The sequence below is a fragment of the Apodemus sylvaticus genome, chromosome 10 (genome assembly GCF_947179515.1).
Source record: "Apodemus sylvaticus chromosome 10, mApoSyl1.1, whole genome shotgun sequence".
In the NCBI taxonomy this organism is placed as follows: domain Eukaryota; kingdom Metazoa; phylum Chordata; class Mammalia; order Rodentia; family Muridae; genus Apodemus; species Apodemus sylvaticus.
The window spans coordinates 47,498,947-47,512,093 of record NC_067481.1 but is presented as its reverse complement, the minus strand read 5'-3'; the positions used below and the strand labels follow the sequence as shown (position 1 = coordinate 47,512,093).

The 13,147-nt window shown below is 47.7% G+C and overlaps 1 protein-coding gene across 1 annotated transcript; it reads left to right on the top strand.

The window, feature by feature from the left end:
• Nucleotides 1-35: 35 nt before the first annotated feature.
• On the top strand, nt 36-8,314 carry Mrm3 (mitochondrial rRNA methyltransferase 3). The gene is made up of 4 exons (XM_052194568.1): nt 36-382; nt 592-836; nt 3,696-3,863; nt 6,440-8,314. Exons 1-4 carry the CDS (start codon nt 69-71, stop codon nt 6,967-6,969), a joined length of 1,257 nt encoding a protein of 418 aa, XP_052050528.1. The 5' UTR covers nt 36-68; the 3' UTR covers nt 6,970-8,314.
• The last annotated feature ends 4,833 nt before the right edge of the window (nt 8,315-13,147 follow it).

The following is a 13,147-nucleotide window of genomic DNA, read 5'->3' as shown; positions in this document are numbered from 1 at the left end:
AGACCGTCGAGTGACGTCACTAGCACTCGACCGCGCGCTCGGGTGAGGTAGCGCGTGCCAGAGGAAAGATGGCAGCGCCGGCGAAGGGCATGTGGTGCTCCCTGGGAACATTGCTGCGGGTGGTCCAGACTCGGGACCTGGACGCTCGGCGCTGGGTCCGGGCGCTGCGGCGTAGCCCGGTGAGAGTGTTGTCTCCCTCGGGACAGGTAGAGGAACGGAAGCGCGCTCCTGACAAGCAGCCCCGCAAGGCCGTCCCTAAGGCCAGTTCCCAGGGGCAGCGACAGAAACAGCCTCTTGAGACGTCTCCATCCCAGACTCCTCACACCTGGGAAGAGGCAGGGCTTCGCTACGATAAGGCCTTTCCCGGGGACAAGAGGCTAAGGTGATATGTTTTTGAGACTTGTCATCTGTTCCTGTTTCTTTTCTTGCCTCACTCTGGAGCTTCTGGCTCTTACTGTTCCTACAGTGCAAAATTCTTTGCACTTCTTTGAGGCTTGTGCCTCCGCCAAGCTCTGCGTGTCTGTTAGAACTACATGTATCCCTACATGACAAGAGCGATGATAATCATCCCCTCTCTGTTTGCACCCACAGCAGTGTGATGACAATAGTTAAGTCCAGGCCTTTTCGGGAAAAGCAAGGGAAGATCCTGCTGGAAGGTCGCAGACTGATTGCAGATGCTCTCAAGGCTGGGGCTGTGCCAAAAATGTTCTTTTTTAGCCGTCTGGAATACATCAAGGAGTTGCCGGTAGATAAGCTGAAAGGTGTCAGCCTCATTAAGGTGAAATTTGAGGATATCAAGGATTGGTCGGACCTAGTAACGCCTCAAGGAATAATGGGTAGGTGATATACAGTGTATCAATATCTGGAATTTCTATTTCATACAAGTGTAGTATTCTAGACTTTCTTGTTCATACTTGTCTTAAGGTAACGAATTTTATTTAAATCAAGTTTAAATTTTGATTGACTACTGTCTAAAAAGAAATAGGACATCTCAGGCCTGTATGTTTCAATGGTATTTTTACTGGCAACTGAATCAGCTTATCATTCATATTTAGTTGTGGGACTTTTGCTTGTTTTTGACAGTTGTAGTTCAGGCAGGCTTAAAACTGTGTGTAGCCGAGGATAGCTTTGAACCATTGGCATCCCTGCTTGCACCTCCTGACTGCTGAGGAGGCACGGAAAAAAAAAAAAAAAGCCCAGTTTTGTTGTTGTTGTTTTGTTTGTTTTGTGGAATGTTAAAAACATGAACCAGGAGTAATGCAAGCCTTTAAAATCCCAGCACTTGGGAGGCAGAGGCAGACAGATCTCTGTGAGTTTGAAGCCAGCCTGGTCTACATAGTGAGTTCAGGACAGCCAGAGCAAATAGTGAAACCCTATCTCCAAACAGCACTTTATTTTGTGTGTGTACATGCATGGGCCAGAAGACAATCTGTGAGGATCAGTTTTCCCTCTTCGCTATGAGTCTTGGACATCCATCTACTTTTGCCTGCTGAGCCATCTTGGAGACTTATGAGTTCATCTTCAGCTGCCTTTCTAGTTTTGTTGTTTCCCTCTAGATACTGCCCTGAAAACTGCTTTAGGATATGTTGCAGAGGTTATTAAATGAGAGAATCTTTCATTAAGGAAGCCACTTAGCATTTTCATTTTACAAGTGCCCCAGCCGATTTGTGTGCGTTGTATTAGATTGAAGATAGAAGGGTCACTGGGTAAGTGTTACTGTGCTCAACTTGCTAAGATTCTGATCCTCAGCAAGAGACCTTACAAATGGCTCTGTCCTCCCTCGCTACCCCCACACCTCCTTCAGTATGAGCCCTTGTAGACAATGTCTTCGATGTAGTACTTTTGGCCAAGGCTGTTAGGAATTTTATGAATTTGTTTCCCTGGAGATATTTTTTAAGTTTTAAGACAGGCAATGAAAGAGAGCTATGTGGCTATTGTTTAAATATTTAGGTTAAGCCTACACATTAAGTAAAAGAAACCAACAGGGAAATGGAGAAAGGCTACATCAAGACAGTTTGGGAAAAGGACAGCATAAGCAAAGACAGTAATGCAAAGGGTCATAGGCCGTCAGGGATGCAAGAGAAGTCCATCTCCCAAGCACTGGGGAAAATGCCAAGTGAAATACTGCAGTACTGTTTAGCCTATCAGGGTAGTAAACATTGGGAGCAGATATGTCCTGTTGAGCAGGCTTTGGGCCAGGAGGCAGGTATTCATCATTCTAGCCGTGGGTAGAGAGCCCCCACCTCTGAGGAGGGCAGATCCACGCCGTTTGTCAACATTAAGAGTATATGTGCACTGTCCAGTTCACTTGCAGGAATTTGATCCAGAGAAGTTTTCAAACATCTACAGAGTCTTCTGTGGACACTTATTGTAGCATTATTTGTTTTTGTTGTTGTTTTGTTTGTTTGTAATGGGGAAACTTTTAAATCTTTAACGATCAACTAAAAAACTGGAAGGGGCCAGGCAGTGGTGGTGCATGCCTTTAATCCTAGCACTCAGGAGGCAGAGGCAGTTGTATCTCGGGGCCAGCCTGGTTTATAGACAAGTTACAGAATAGCCAAGCCTACACACAGAAAAACTCTGTCTTAAAAAAACCCAAAATAACAACCAAACAGACAAACAAACTGGTAAGAGTTAAACTCTGGCACATCATATTGCAATGTTTAGAAAAATATAGTAGCTGCAAATATACCAACATGATAAACCTTCCAAAGATACATTGAGATAACAAAATGAGCTTTTTAAAAATTCTCTTATAGATATGTTATATAGATGCTAGTTTTTTTAAAGATTTATTTATTATTATATGTAAGTACACTGTTGCTATCTTTAGACATTTTCTTCTCACTCTGGCCCCACTCGCCACTGTAGCTGTCTTCAGGCACCCCAGAAGAGGGCATCAGATCTCTTTACAGATGGTTGTGAGCTATCATATGGTTGCTGGGATCTCAACTCACAACCTTCGGAAGAGCAGTCGGTACTCTTAACTGCTGAGCCAGCTCTCTAGCCCCTAGATGCTAGTTTTCAAATCTAAAATGTTACATATGTATGTGCTTTGCCTGCATACGTGTATGTGCACCATGTGTGTGGCTGGTGGCTACTGAGGTCAAAAGAGGGTATCAGATCTCCTGAGACTAGACTTGTGAACCACAGTGTGGGTGTTGGGAATTGAACTCAGGTTCTTAGGAGCTGCAGGTATTTTTAACTGCTGAGTCAGTTCTCTAGCTCCTATATGTAATTTTTAACATTTGCTTTCAGGTCCTGTTTTTGTTGCTTCTAGAAGTGTTAGACTTCAACCCCAAAGCCACCTGCATGCTAGGCAAGTGCTGTAGCACTGAGAACATCCCAAACCTTTGTTTTGTGTGTGACCTTGTTGTTATGTAGATTAGGATGGCCTTAAACTCTCAGTTCTCCTGCTTCCAGACTTTTGCCACCACACCTACAGTGATTCCTCTGTGTTGAAAAAGCACAGGTGAGTGTGGATATAGTTGGGTACATAAAGTTCAGAAAGGAGAAGGGATGGAAGCAGATGGGGTAGGATGGGGTTAGCAATGGTAGAATTCTTATTTGAAATTCTGTAGTCATAATCCATTCCTGTTTTCATTAGGTAATTCTGAATACATAAAGAATGATAAATATACAAGTCAAGCCAAACTATTCCCATGCACACTGAATCTCCTGTGTTGTTTCCTTAGGGATTTTTGCCAAACCTGACCCTGTTAAGATGACATATCCAGAGACTCAGCTTCACCATTCACTGCCCCTAGTATTGATTTGTGACAATCTCCGTGACCCTGGGAACCTGGGGACAATCCTGAGATCTGCAGCTGGAGCAGGCTGCAGTAAAGTCTTACTCACCAAAGGTAAGAATACCTCTTTTTAAATAAAATAGTAAAGTTTATTTTGAATTATGTGTCCATGTATATGTCTATATGTGCACATAGAAGTGCAGGTGTCAGGTGTCTGCAGAGGTCAGGGTCAGGATGCCCTGGAACTGTAGTTACAGGAATTCGTGAGCTGCCCACTGGAGGTTCTGGGAGTCAAGCACTACCCAACCCTCACCCCCCACCCCCAGTTTGTAAGGTCCTCTGTGGGAGCAGTCTACATTCTTAAATGCTGAGCCTTGGAAAAGCACTTCCTATCCAGTGGCTTTGTTAGCTGTTTTCAAGAGACTTAGGGTTCTGGACAGGCACGCATGGGTCTGACTCTCTGATCTGCCGTGAGTTAACTGTGTGTCCATAAACAATATGTTAAATGTCAAATCTCTAATCTATAAAATGGGAATAAGAAGAATCTTCCTCATGGTTGGTTTTTTAAAGATTACTAGAAATGATGCAAAGAAGCATTCAGTAAATATTGCTTGTGTTTTACAATTATTTTGAGACCCATTTTATGAGATTTTTATGAATATGTATTAATTATTTACATGCCAAAGTTAAGACTCGGATTAGGTTGGGCAATGGTGGCTCAACGCCTTTAATCCCAGCACTTGGGAAGCAGAGGCAGAGGCAGGCAGATTTCTGAGTTCGAGGCCAGCCTGGTCTACAGAGTGAGTTCCAGGACAGCCAGGGCTACAGAGAAACCCTGTCTAGAAAAACAAACAAACAAACAAACAAAGACTTGGGTTTAAGATAGATCCTTGTCTATCTTGAGTTCTCAAAGTGTTGAATATATGAGTCCTTCCTAACCCTTGAGTTCTGAATCCCATGGAAGGAAAGCTGTCACCAGAGTGATTATGTGTCCAGGTACATTTTTCTTAGCCTCAGGGAAATGTAGTTACATAGCGATACACAAATTAGTCTTACTACATTTGAGCTTTTTCTCACAGAAGGGGATTAATAGGCTTGGTGCTAATCGTACCTGGCTAGCAGTTGAAACATGTCTAGAAAGCCTTCTACACCCTGGGAGCGGAGGGGAGGGAGCGTGTCACTCATCGGAGACACCCAAGCTCCTATTAAATAGGAACTAATAGTGGAACATTTGCTGAGACTTGCCTAAATTGCTCCATTCAACTCTCCCCTGACAGTCTCCAAGCCCAGGTCTGGCAGTGTGAGACCTAGTTTCTGGGGTTCCATTTTCAGTACCCCACCCATTCCATTGTTGAGGGCTTGATAGCAGTGCGGTTTTGGAAATGTGTTTGTTCCCATGGCTGGAGTGAAGGAGGTGGGGGGGCGGGGGAAGTAGGACAGTTGGTGTGGTGCCCAGTTCACAGGTCTGTGGCAGAAGGAGCTCTCATCTTCTTACTCCTCTCGAAATGACGGAGTCAAAGCAGACAGCTGCTGTCACACATCTAGGCCCATCCAGTCCTTTCCTTCGTCTTGCCTAGAGCCCAGCTCCCATCTCTGGTTCCCTGCAATGCCTAGGAAAGCCCACAGGTCTGGATGTCTGGGTGTGAGTATATTCTTTGTTGGTTTGACAGATACTCTCCTAAGCTTGCAGAGGTAACTTTTTGTTTTGTTTTTGTTTTTGGTTTTTTTGGGGGTTTTTTTGTTGTTGTTGTCATTGTTTTGTTTTTTGCTTTTTGTTGAGACAGGGTTTCTCTGTTTAGCTCTGGCTGTCCTGGAACTCACTCTGTAGACCAGGCTGACCTCAAACTCAGAAATCCACCTGCCTCTGCTTCCCAAGTGCTGGGATTAAAGGTGTGCGCCACCACGCCCGGCTGAGTTAACTTTTAAAATGACTTGTCATAAGGTGTCCCTGTGACACTCATGGTGAAATGCCTTCCTCCTACTTGCCTATGGTGGGTGTAGGCATATGGCAGGTCAGGATCTGCTGGGCAGCCAATCACAGGAGCGCCTAGGTCTAGATGTGACTATGTCGGAGTAGGTTCCTCTAGCCTTCTCACTGCAGCATCAGGGAGGGCCTTGGCAGGGACAGGACTGCTAACTTTGTTCTGCTAGCCATTGCCTACCTCTGGCCTCCTCTCCCACCCTGCCCTGTCTCCCAGCAGGTGTGCTTGCTCACACTGCCTTTGCTCTCTGCCTGGACTTCTCTAACAAGTTCCTCTTGTCCCTTAGGAGCCAGCTCAGTGTCACAGTCTCTTAGATGTTTAGTGTTTTCCTGTTCGTGCTTCTTTTACATCAATTACTGTTGATACTGTGGTCATCTGATTCAATGTTCTTCCAGTACCACAGTTGATACCTACGTTTCTGCAGGCCCATGGTGGCATTTTAATCTCCATTACATCCCTCACAATGCCTGGCACCCGTGTATGGATGCCATGTACAACATCTATTTCAGTACTAGCAGCAGTCGGTCTTCCAGACCCTCTGCTGGTCAGTGCCATCGGCTGGGAGGCTCTTGGTCCCAGCAATGGAGAAGACTGTAATGGAAGAACTGTGGGTTCATCTCTTGGTTAGAATTAGAGGGACTTACTTTAGCATTCTCTTTGTCGTCTAGGAAGGTTTGTAAAATCTCACTTGTATCCTTTGTTTTTTAGGCTGTGTGGATGCCTGGGAGCCTAAAGTGCTCCGGGCAGGCATGGGGGCGCATTTCCAGGTGCCCATTGTGAACAACGTGGAATGGGAAACAGTGCCCAACCACTTGCCTCCTGACACCCGAGTCTATGTGGCAGACAACTGTGGTCTCTATGCCCAGGTTCAGATGTCTAATAATACCGGTGACCGTGACTGGGCATGTGATCGCCGATTCTTAAAGTTTCACAAGTGTGAAGAGGACCTAGACACTAAAACCGGAAAAGACTGGCTTCCCCAACTTGAGGTCCAGAGTTATGATTTGGACTGGACAGAAGCACCAGCAGCTGTGGTGATTGGTGGGGAGACACACGGAGTGAGCCTGGAGTCCCTGCAGTTGGCTGAGAGTACTGGAGGCAAGAGACTGCTGATCCCCGTCGTACCTGGTGTGGACAGCCTGAATTCAGCCATGGCTGCCAGCATCCTGCTCTTTGAAGGCAAAAGGCAGCTGAGGATAAAGGTGGAAGACGTGAGCAGGGACAGGCGTTACCACTGATGGAGCACAGGAATGCTCAGTGTGAGGGGAAGGGCCCCTCCAGCCCCTGCTCTGCTGGACCAATGCTAGGAGGCTGGCCAAGGTGACAACACCGGAGCCAGGAGGTAGGCATTGCCACCATTGTGTGGGACTAAAAAAATATGAGTTTCTATTAGTTTCTGCTATTCCTTATTAAACAACAAAGGTCAAAATTCTTTTTTGTTTTACTTATATGAGTATTGGTCTGCATGTATGTACACTATACCATGAGTATGCCTGTTACCTGGCAGAGGTCAGTAGAGGTATTATATCCCCTGGAACTGGACTTATGGATGGTCATGAATCACCTTGTGAGTATTAGGTACTGAAACTGTGTTCTCTGGAAGAGCAGCAGGTGCTCTAACCACTGAGCAAACTCTCTGGACCGATCAAAATTCTCCCTACCATCTCCCATATCCACTAGTTTTGAGATTGTAACTTTTTTCTAGTGTGTACTAGATAAACGCTCTGCCAACAGAGCTGCATTCCCACTGCCTGGGTGTTCCTGGCTACGGGGCATGGCAGCCAGCAGCCAGCGGTTCTTTGGTCTTTTCTGCAGCCATCGCTGAGCTGACGTGTCCAGGCCTTCAGTTCCACAGGCAGCTGATGTGTATTTTCCACCTTTGTGGTAAACCAACAGAAGCAGTTCATCAGGTGGTGTCGTGCCTTCTTAGCACAGCTCCTCTGCAAAGCTATTTGTTTGTTTTGAGACTGGGTCTCACTCTATAGCCCTGGACAGTCTGGAACTTGATATATAGACCAGAGTGGCCTTGAACATAGAGAGTCACCTGCCTCTGTGTCCAGAGTGCTAGGAGCAAAGGTGTCTCTGCCAGGCCTGTTTTATAGACTTCTTTGCGAAGATTCTGTGTGAGAAAAGGTTAGACCTTGAGTCTACCTTGCAGCATAACTGCTGCTAGAAGTGCCAGCTTGCCCACCAGCTCCTTGCTGTTAGTGTGGGTTTTGTGACACTTGATTAAATGCTGTGATTTAGGAGACAGCCAGACGGCCCAGGAGTAAAGGCACTTACTGTCTAAGCCTGGTGACCTGAGTTCCAAAACCAACCTCACAGAGTCTTTCCCTGACCTCCGCACACAGTGACGATCTAAGGGCTACAGAGATGGCTCAGCAGTTAAGGGCGGCTAACTGACAGCCAGAGGACCCCGGTCGAATTTCCAGCACTCATGTTGTGTGGATCACAACCACCTTTAACTTCATCTCCAAGTGATCTGCTCCTTCTTCTGGCTTCCTCAGATATGTATACTCAGATGTGTACAAACACAGACACATTCATATACATGTAATTAAAAATAAAAAAATTACATTTCTATTTTTTGTTGTTTTTTTTGTTTTGCTTTGTTTTTGGATGTGGGTTTTTCGAGACAGGGTTTCTCTGTGTAGCCCTGGCTGTCCTGGAACTCACTCTGTAGACCTGGCTGGCCTCGAACTCAGAAATCCGTCTGCCTCTGCCTCCCAGAGTGCTGGGATTACAGGCATGTGCCACCACCACCCGGCTAGATTGAACATTTCATTTTTAAACCAGGAAGCATCACTGGGTGTGGTGAGCCGAAGGTCTTGCAAGGTCAGGGTGCGGAGGCTCTAGTCATTCTGCCTCAGCTCCCAGTGCTCCTTAACCCCAGAGTACAGCGAGGTCGGAGAGGACCAAAGCAGGTAGCTGCACCTGCTACGTGACCATGGGGGAGAGAAGGGGGGCTGGAACTTGGAATCCATTCTAAACACTACTTCTGTAACCACAAACAAATGGTTTAGAGTTGAGGTTCCAAGAAAAGTAGTTGTACTACATCCTCAAGCACAGCGGCTCCAATGACTGGGTTCCTTTAGAATTCCTCTAGCTGCTTATTCTAGGAAGGCTGAACAAGTTGTTGCATGTGCAACAGAAACTATAGAGCCAACCCCCTTCCCTTTCTGATCCTTCAGCTCTAGTAAAACTCTTGGGAGAACCAACTGGGCAAGCTATCCATGTACCAGGTGGCAGATGGCAGGGCTTTGGGGTGCTTTAGGGGAGAGTACTGGTAGTGTTGAGTTAATTTTGTTAACTGTGTCCTGCCCGCCCACCCAGGGTACTGCACAAACGCTTGATGTGGGTAGTCCACGGATTCTTGAGATCCTCAGTCTCTAATCAGCTTTTTAAAACCAGAAAAGCCCAAAGCCTTTTCTTTGGGGTGGGGCAGGGGGATATGTGTGTGAGAGAGTCTGAGACAGACAGAGATGGGGTTTCTTTCTCTATGTAGTCCAGGCTGGCTTAGAACTCAATGAGCTCTACCTGCTTCTCCTGGGGTTAAAGGCTTGTGCTGAGCTCAAAGCTTTTTCTCTACTGTGGCCCACAAAGGCTGGAACACAATGTGGGCTGAGGGGGGACTGTAGGACTGTCACAGCAGGCCGCAGGGGAATTCACACCCCTCCTCTGAGCCTGCTGGCTTTCAGTCTCCCCTTCAACACCTCAGAAAGTGCTAAAGAAACCCAAGGCACCAAAAGGTGGCAAGCACATTTCCAGCCTAAAGCCACTCTCCTGTGCTCGGGTCTCCTGCATTGAGTTACAAATGAGCATCTTGATAGAATGTGCTACACCCTGGAGAAGCCATGTGGTAACACTGCTCTGCCTCCGTGCAACCCGAGGCCCTTCTGCTTTCTGGCCTGTATTAGAACCTAGCCTGGGGGCTGGGAGTACACAAGTTGTGCTTTCAAGTGACAGGACTACAGGGGAACACTCGTGGCTGTGTGCTTGCTGAGCAAAATGGAAAATCACTCTCATGAATTTTCACCTTTGAGAACAATGAATGTTCAATCACCGTTTCCCCAGGAAATGAGAATAAAAGGAGCAGTCCGCGTTATGGAAACCGCGAGGGCTGGAAGGGAAGCTCTGTGAACCTGGCCAGGGCGCCTGTTGGGGTTTGCAGTGGGCCCGGCTGTAGCAGTAGGTCTGGCCACAAGGTGGCAGACCTCACCTCAGAAATGGTTACACAAGCTAGAGAGTTGGGACTTGCCCTGGGTTTAAGTTGTTCAAATGGAATCCTAGCTCCCTGTCAACTGGCACTGCAAACTTGGATTGTATCTCAGCTCAGTGGAAATCAGAATCTAGAGTCAAGAGAACGTGGACATTAACACAGTTTCCACCTCCGGCCTCTGGGAGAAAACTGATGTCCCAATGTGTTCCTGTCACAGGGAGCTTAATACATAGCCTTGCCCAGTGCTGCAGGGCAGCAGGCTTGGCCCTTTACCTCAACCAGCTGCTAACTGGTGAGAACCCTGGTCACTTAGACACGTGGGGCAAAGTACTACTTGACATCTTGCTCCAAGGGCTCACAGCAACTTCTGCCCACTGCCACCATGCTGAAGTGCGTCAGGGCCACGCGAAGTCCCAGCAGCCGAGCCTGCCAGGATTCTCCGACCATGGCTTGTGCTTTAGGCCCTGGGGCTCCTATCTCCACCCAGCCGCCTCCCCATCGGCTTAGTGACATTCTTGCCACTTGGGCTCATCTTGTTTTACTTTCTAGAAGTACTTTGCTTTTAACTACAACATAGTCTTCTTTTCCCTTTCACTCCAGGAGGGAGTGAATACACAAAATAAACTAGGAGCCAAATTAACCGAGGAACTGTTTCTGAACAGAGCTGAGTCACATCTGAGCAGCTGGGGCCACAGCTGCGGGCCCAGTCTCACTGGCGTCCCAGGGGGTTAGGCTCCGTGCTCAGTGGCCCAGTGTTCTGGGATTGGCCCCGCGCTTCCTCCTCTCTGTATGGCAATTCTCAGCTGTGTCATTCTACCTCAGAGTTGGGGTGCCCAGCACCGGTGCGGCTGCTTGATGAGTGGGAACAAAAGGTGGGAGGACGAGGGTGTAGAGCTGCCACAGGCAGGCAGGGTCACTTGCCTACCCTCCCTGCCGCTCAGCTCAGGGGGATGAGGGGGAGGCACTCGTGACACAGACACGCCCCAGAGTAGCTGGGGAAGGCTATATTCTTAGCTCTGTTCTCAGGATTGTTATTTGAGGGCTGAGCATCCTGAGTCCCACCCTCAGGCCACGGAAGCCTGACCCTGGGCAGGGTGATGGCTTTTTAGGGCTGTAACTCTGAAAGGAAATCTCAACCCTTCTTCAGGAGTTGTAGCACATGGACTATACATTCCCCGGCTTGGGAAGCATCCCCGAGCACTAGAGGTGTGACCCACACAACAGCTCTTAGCTCCTATTGTCAGCTTTACGCCCTCCCTCTAAGATCACCTGCAAACAGAATCTCAACAAAGGGCTGCCTAGAGAAGTTGGCCTTGGGCAGTCTGCGAGGAATTATTTTGATTACTTAGTTAAGGTGTGAAGACCCGCCTACAGCGGGAGGGACCCTGTGTCATAGGAGTGACCTGTGGCTCTGATGGACTGCACCCTGGAACTGTGAATTGTAAAATAAATTCTCTAGTAAGCTGTTTGGTCACAGCGTTTTATCACAGCAACAGGAATGAAACTAAGACACTGAACTCCATCTTTTCACCATAAGGTATATGGAGAACACCCTATGTTCTGATTCCCCTGCAGCAGAGCTCTTAGCCGCCGTGAGCATGGGAGCAGGCGGGAGAACAGCTTTATAGTGTCTTTAGACAACAGGATAAAGCAGAACCACTATATACTTCCACGTACAGCCTTTTGTTCCTAGAACGTTTACCACATATATATGCTCACAGGCCATTGATGAAGTTGCGGGCTGGAGAGATGGCCCAGCTTTTGAGAGCACCAACTGCTCTTCCAGTTCAGTCCCCAGCACCACATGGTGGCTCACAACCATCTGTAATGGGATCCCATGACCTCTTCTGGTGTGTCTGAAGAGAGCAACAGTGTACTCACATACATAAATAAATCTTTTAAAAAAGAATAGTATCATCACAGTCAATGGTGGTCCCCTAAAGTCCCCTGCTTGGAGGCACTGTCAGTAAGGAGTGTAGATGAGGTACCCGTTAGTATAACCATTGTGGGACAAACTTTGTAAGAACTTGGTGGGCTGGGGGCTCTCAGATCAGCGACTGGCTGCACAAGACAGTGGGAGTGAGAGGGGCACTCTTGAATCTCTGCGGTGCCTGGGCATTGCCACCCTGGCTTTGTACCTCACTGGTGTTCTGGTGCTACAAGGCAGGCACAGGTCTGCCCAGGCTGGCAGAAGAAATGTCTCTGTGTACAGAATGTGACCACCTCAGCTTGTGGCACCAGATGCTAGCTCAGGCCACTCCCTGTTTGTCAACTCTGTGTGCAGCATTTTGACATGGGTGTCCTCACATGCCCATGTTTTCTCCTTGCGCCCTTTAAAATGGCTGTCGCAAGTCCCACAGACCTGTTCCCAAGCATATTTCTCCATCTCCTTGCTGGGTTCAGTTTGCCGCCCTGAGCATGGGAGCAGGAGGGGGAACAGCTTTACAGTGTCTTTAATTAGGCAACAGGATAAAACAAAGTCTGGCTGGAAATTACCATGTGAAGCTTGCCAAAAAAGCAGTGCTGGCTCCGTATGCTGGAATAAGTGAAGGCCACTGGTTTCAAGAACACATGGTGGGCAGGACAGAGCAGAAACCACCTGACTCTTAGCTAGGAAGCTCCTTCCATCTGCCCATTTCCATCATTAGCCTAACAGATGTCCTTTTCCTTGTATGGATTTATTACTTTTGATATTTTGAGGCAGTGCTGCCATGAAGCCCAGGCTGGCTTTGAACTTATGACCCTCCTTCCTCCCTCCCTAGTGTGGGATTCCAGACTATCGTTTGATCTTTTGTGTGAACGCTGGGTGAAAAATCTTAATCTTGCTGGGCACTGTGGCTTGTGCCTCACACAACGCTCAGGAGCCTGAAACAGGAATGAGAGGCCAGCTACACAGCAGCTTTCTGGGCTAGCCTAGGCTGCAGAGTAAGACTTGGTCTTAAGAAATTTAAAGAAATGCTTCTCTATTGTGGGAATGGGGTCTGGAGGTCATTTTGAACACAAACCTGGGAATTCTACTGTGGCATTTTTATAGCTACCTTCCCATGCAGGGCATGGTGTTTCCCATGCTGCTGGCGGAAGCCTGCGGATGCCACAGCTGGTGTCTTAGCCTGTTTCCAATTAGCAAGGAGAATTGGAAGGTATCTTGAAGCCGCTTGGTGGGAGTTAGCACACCACCCACTTGGTCTGCTGCAGTA

Bases quoted from the DNA above. Each gene is read 5' to 3' on its own strand.
- Mrm3 (XM_052194568.1), top strand. From the start codon at position 69: ATGGCAGCGCCGGCGAAGGGCATGTGGTGCTCCCTGGGAACATTGCTG. The intron at 383-591 runs GTGATATGTTTT...TTGCACCCACAG, and splicing joins CCCGGGGACAAGAGGCTAAG to CAGTGTGATGACAATAGTTA. The intron at 3,864-6,439 runs GTAAGAATACCT...TTTGTTTTTTAG, and splicing joins TAAAGTCTTACTCACCAAAG to GCTGTGTGGATGCCTGGGAG.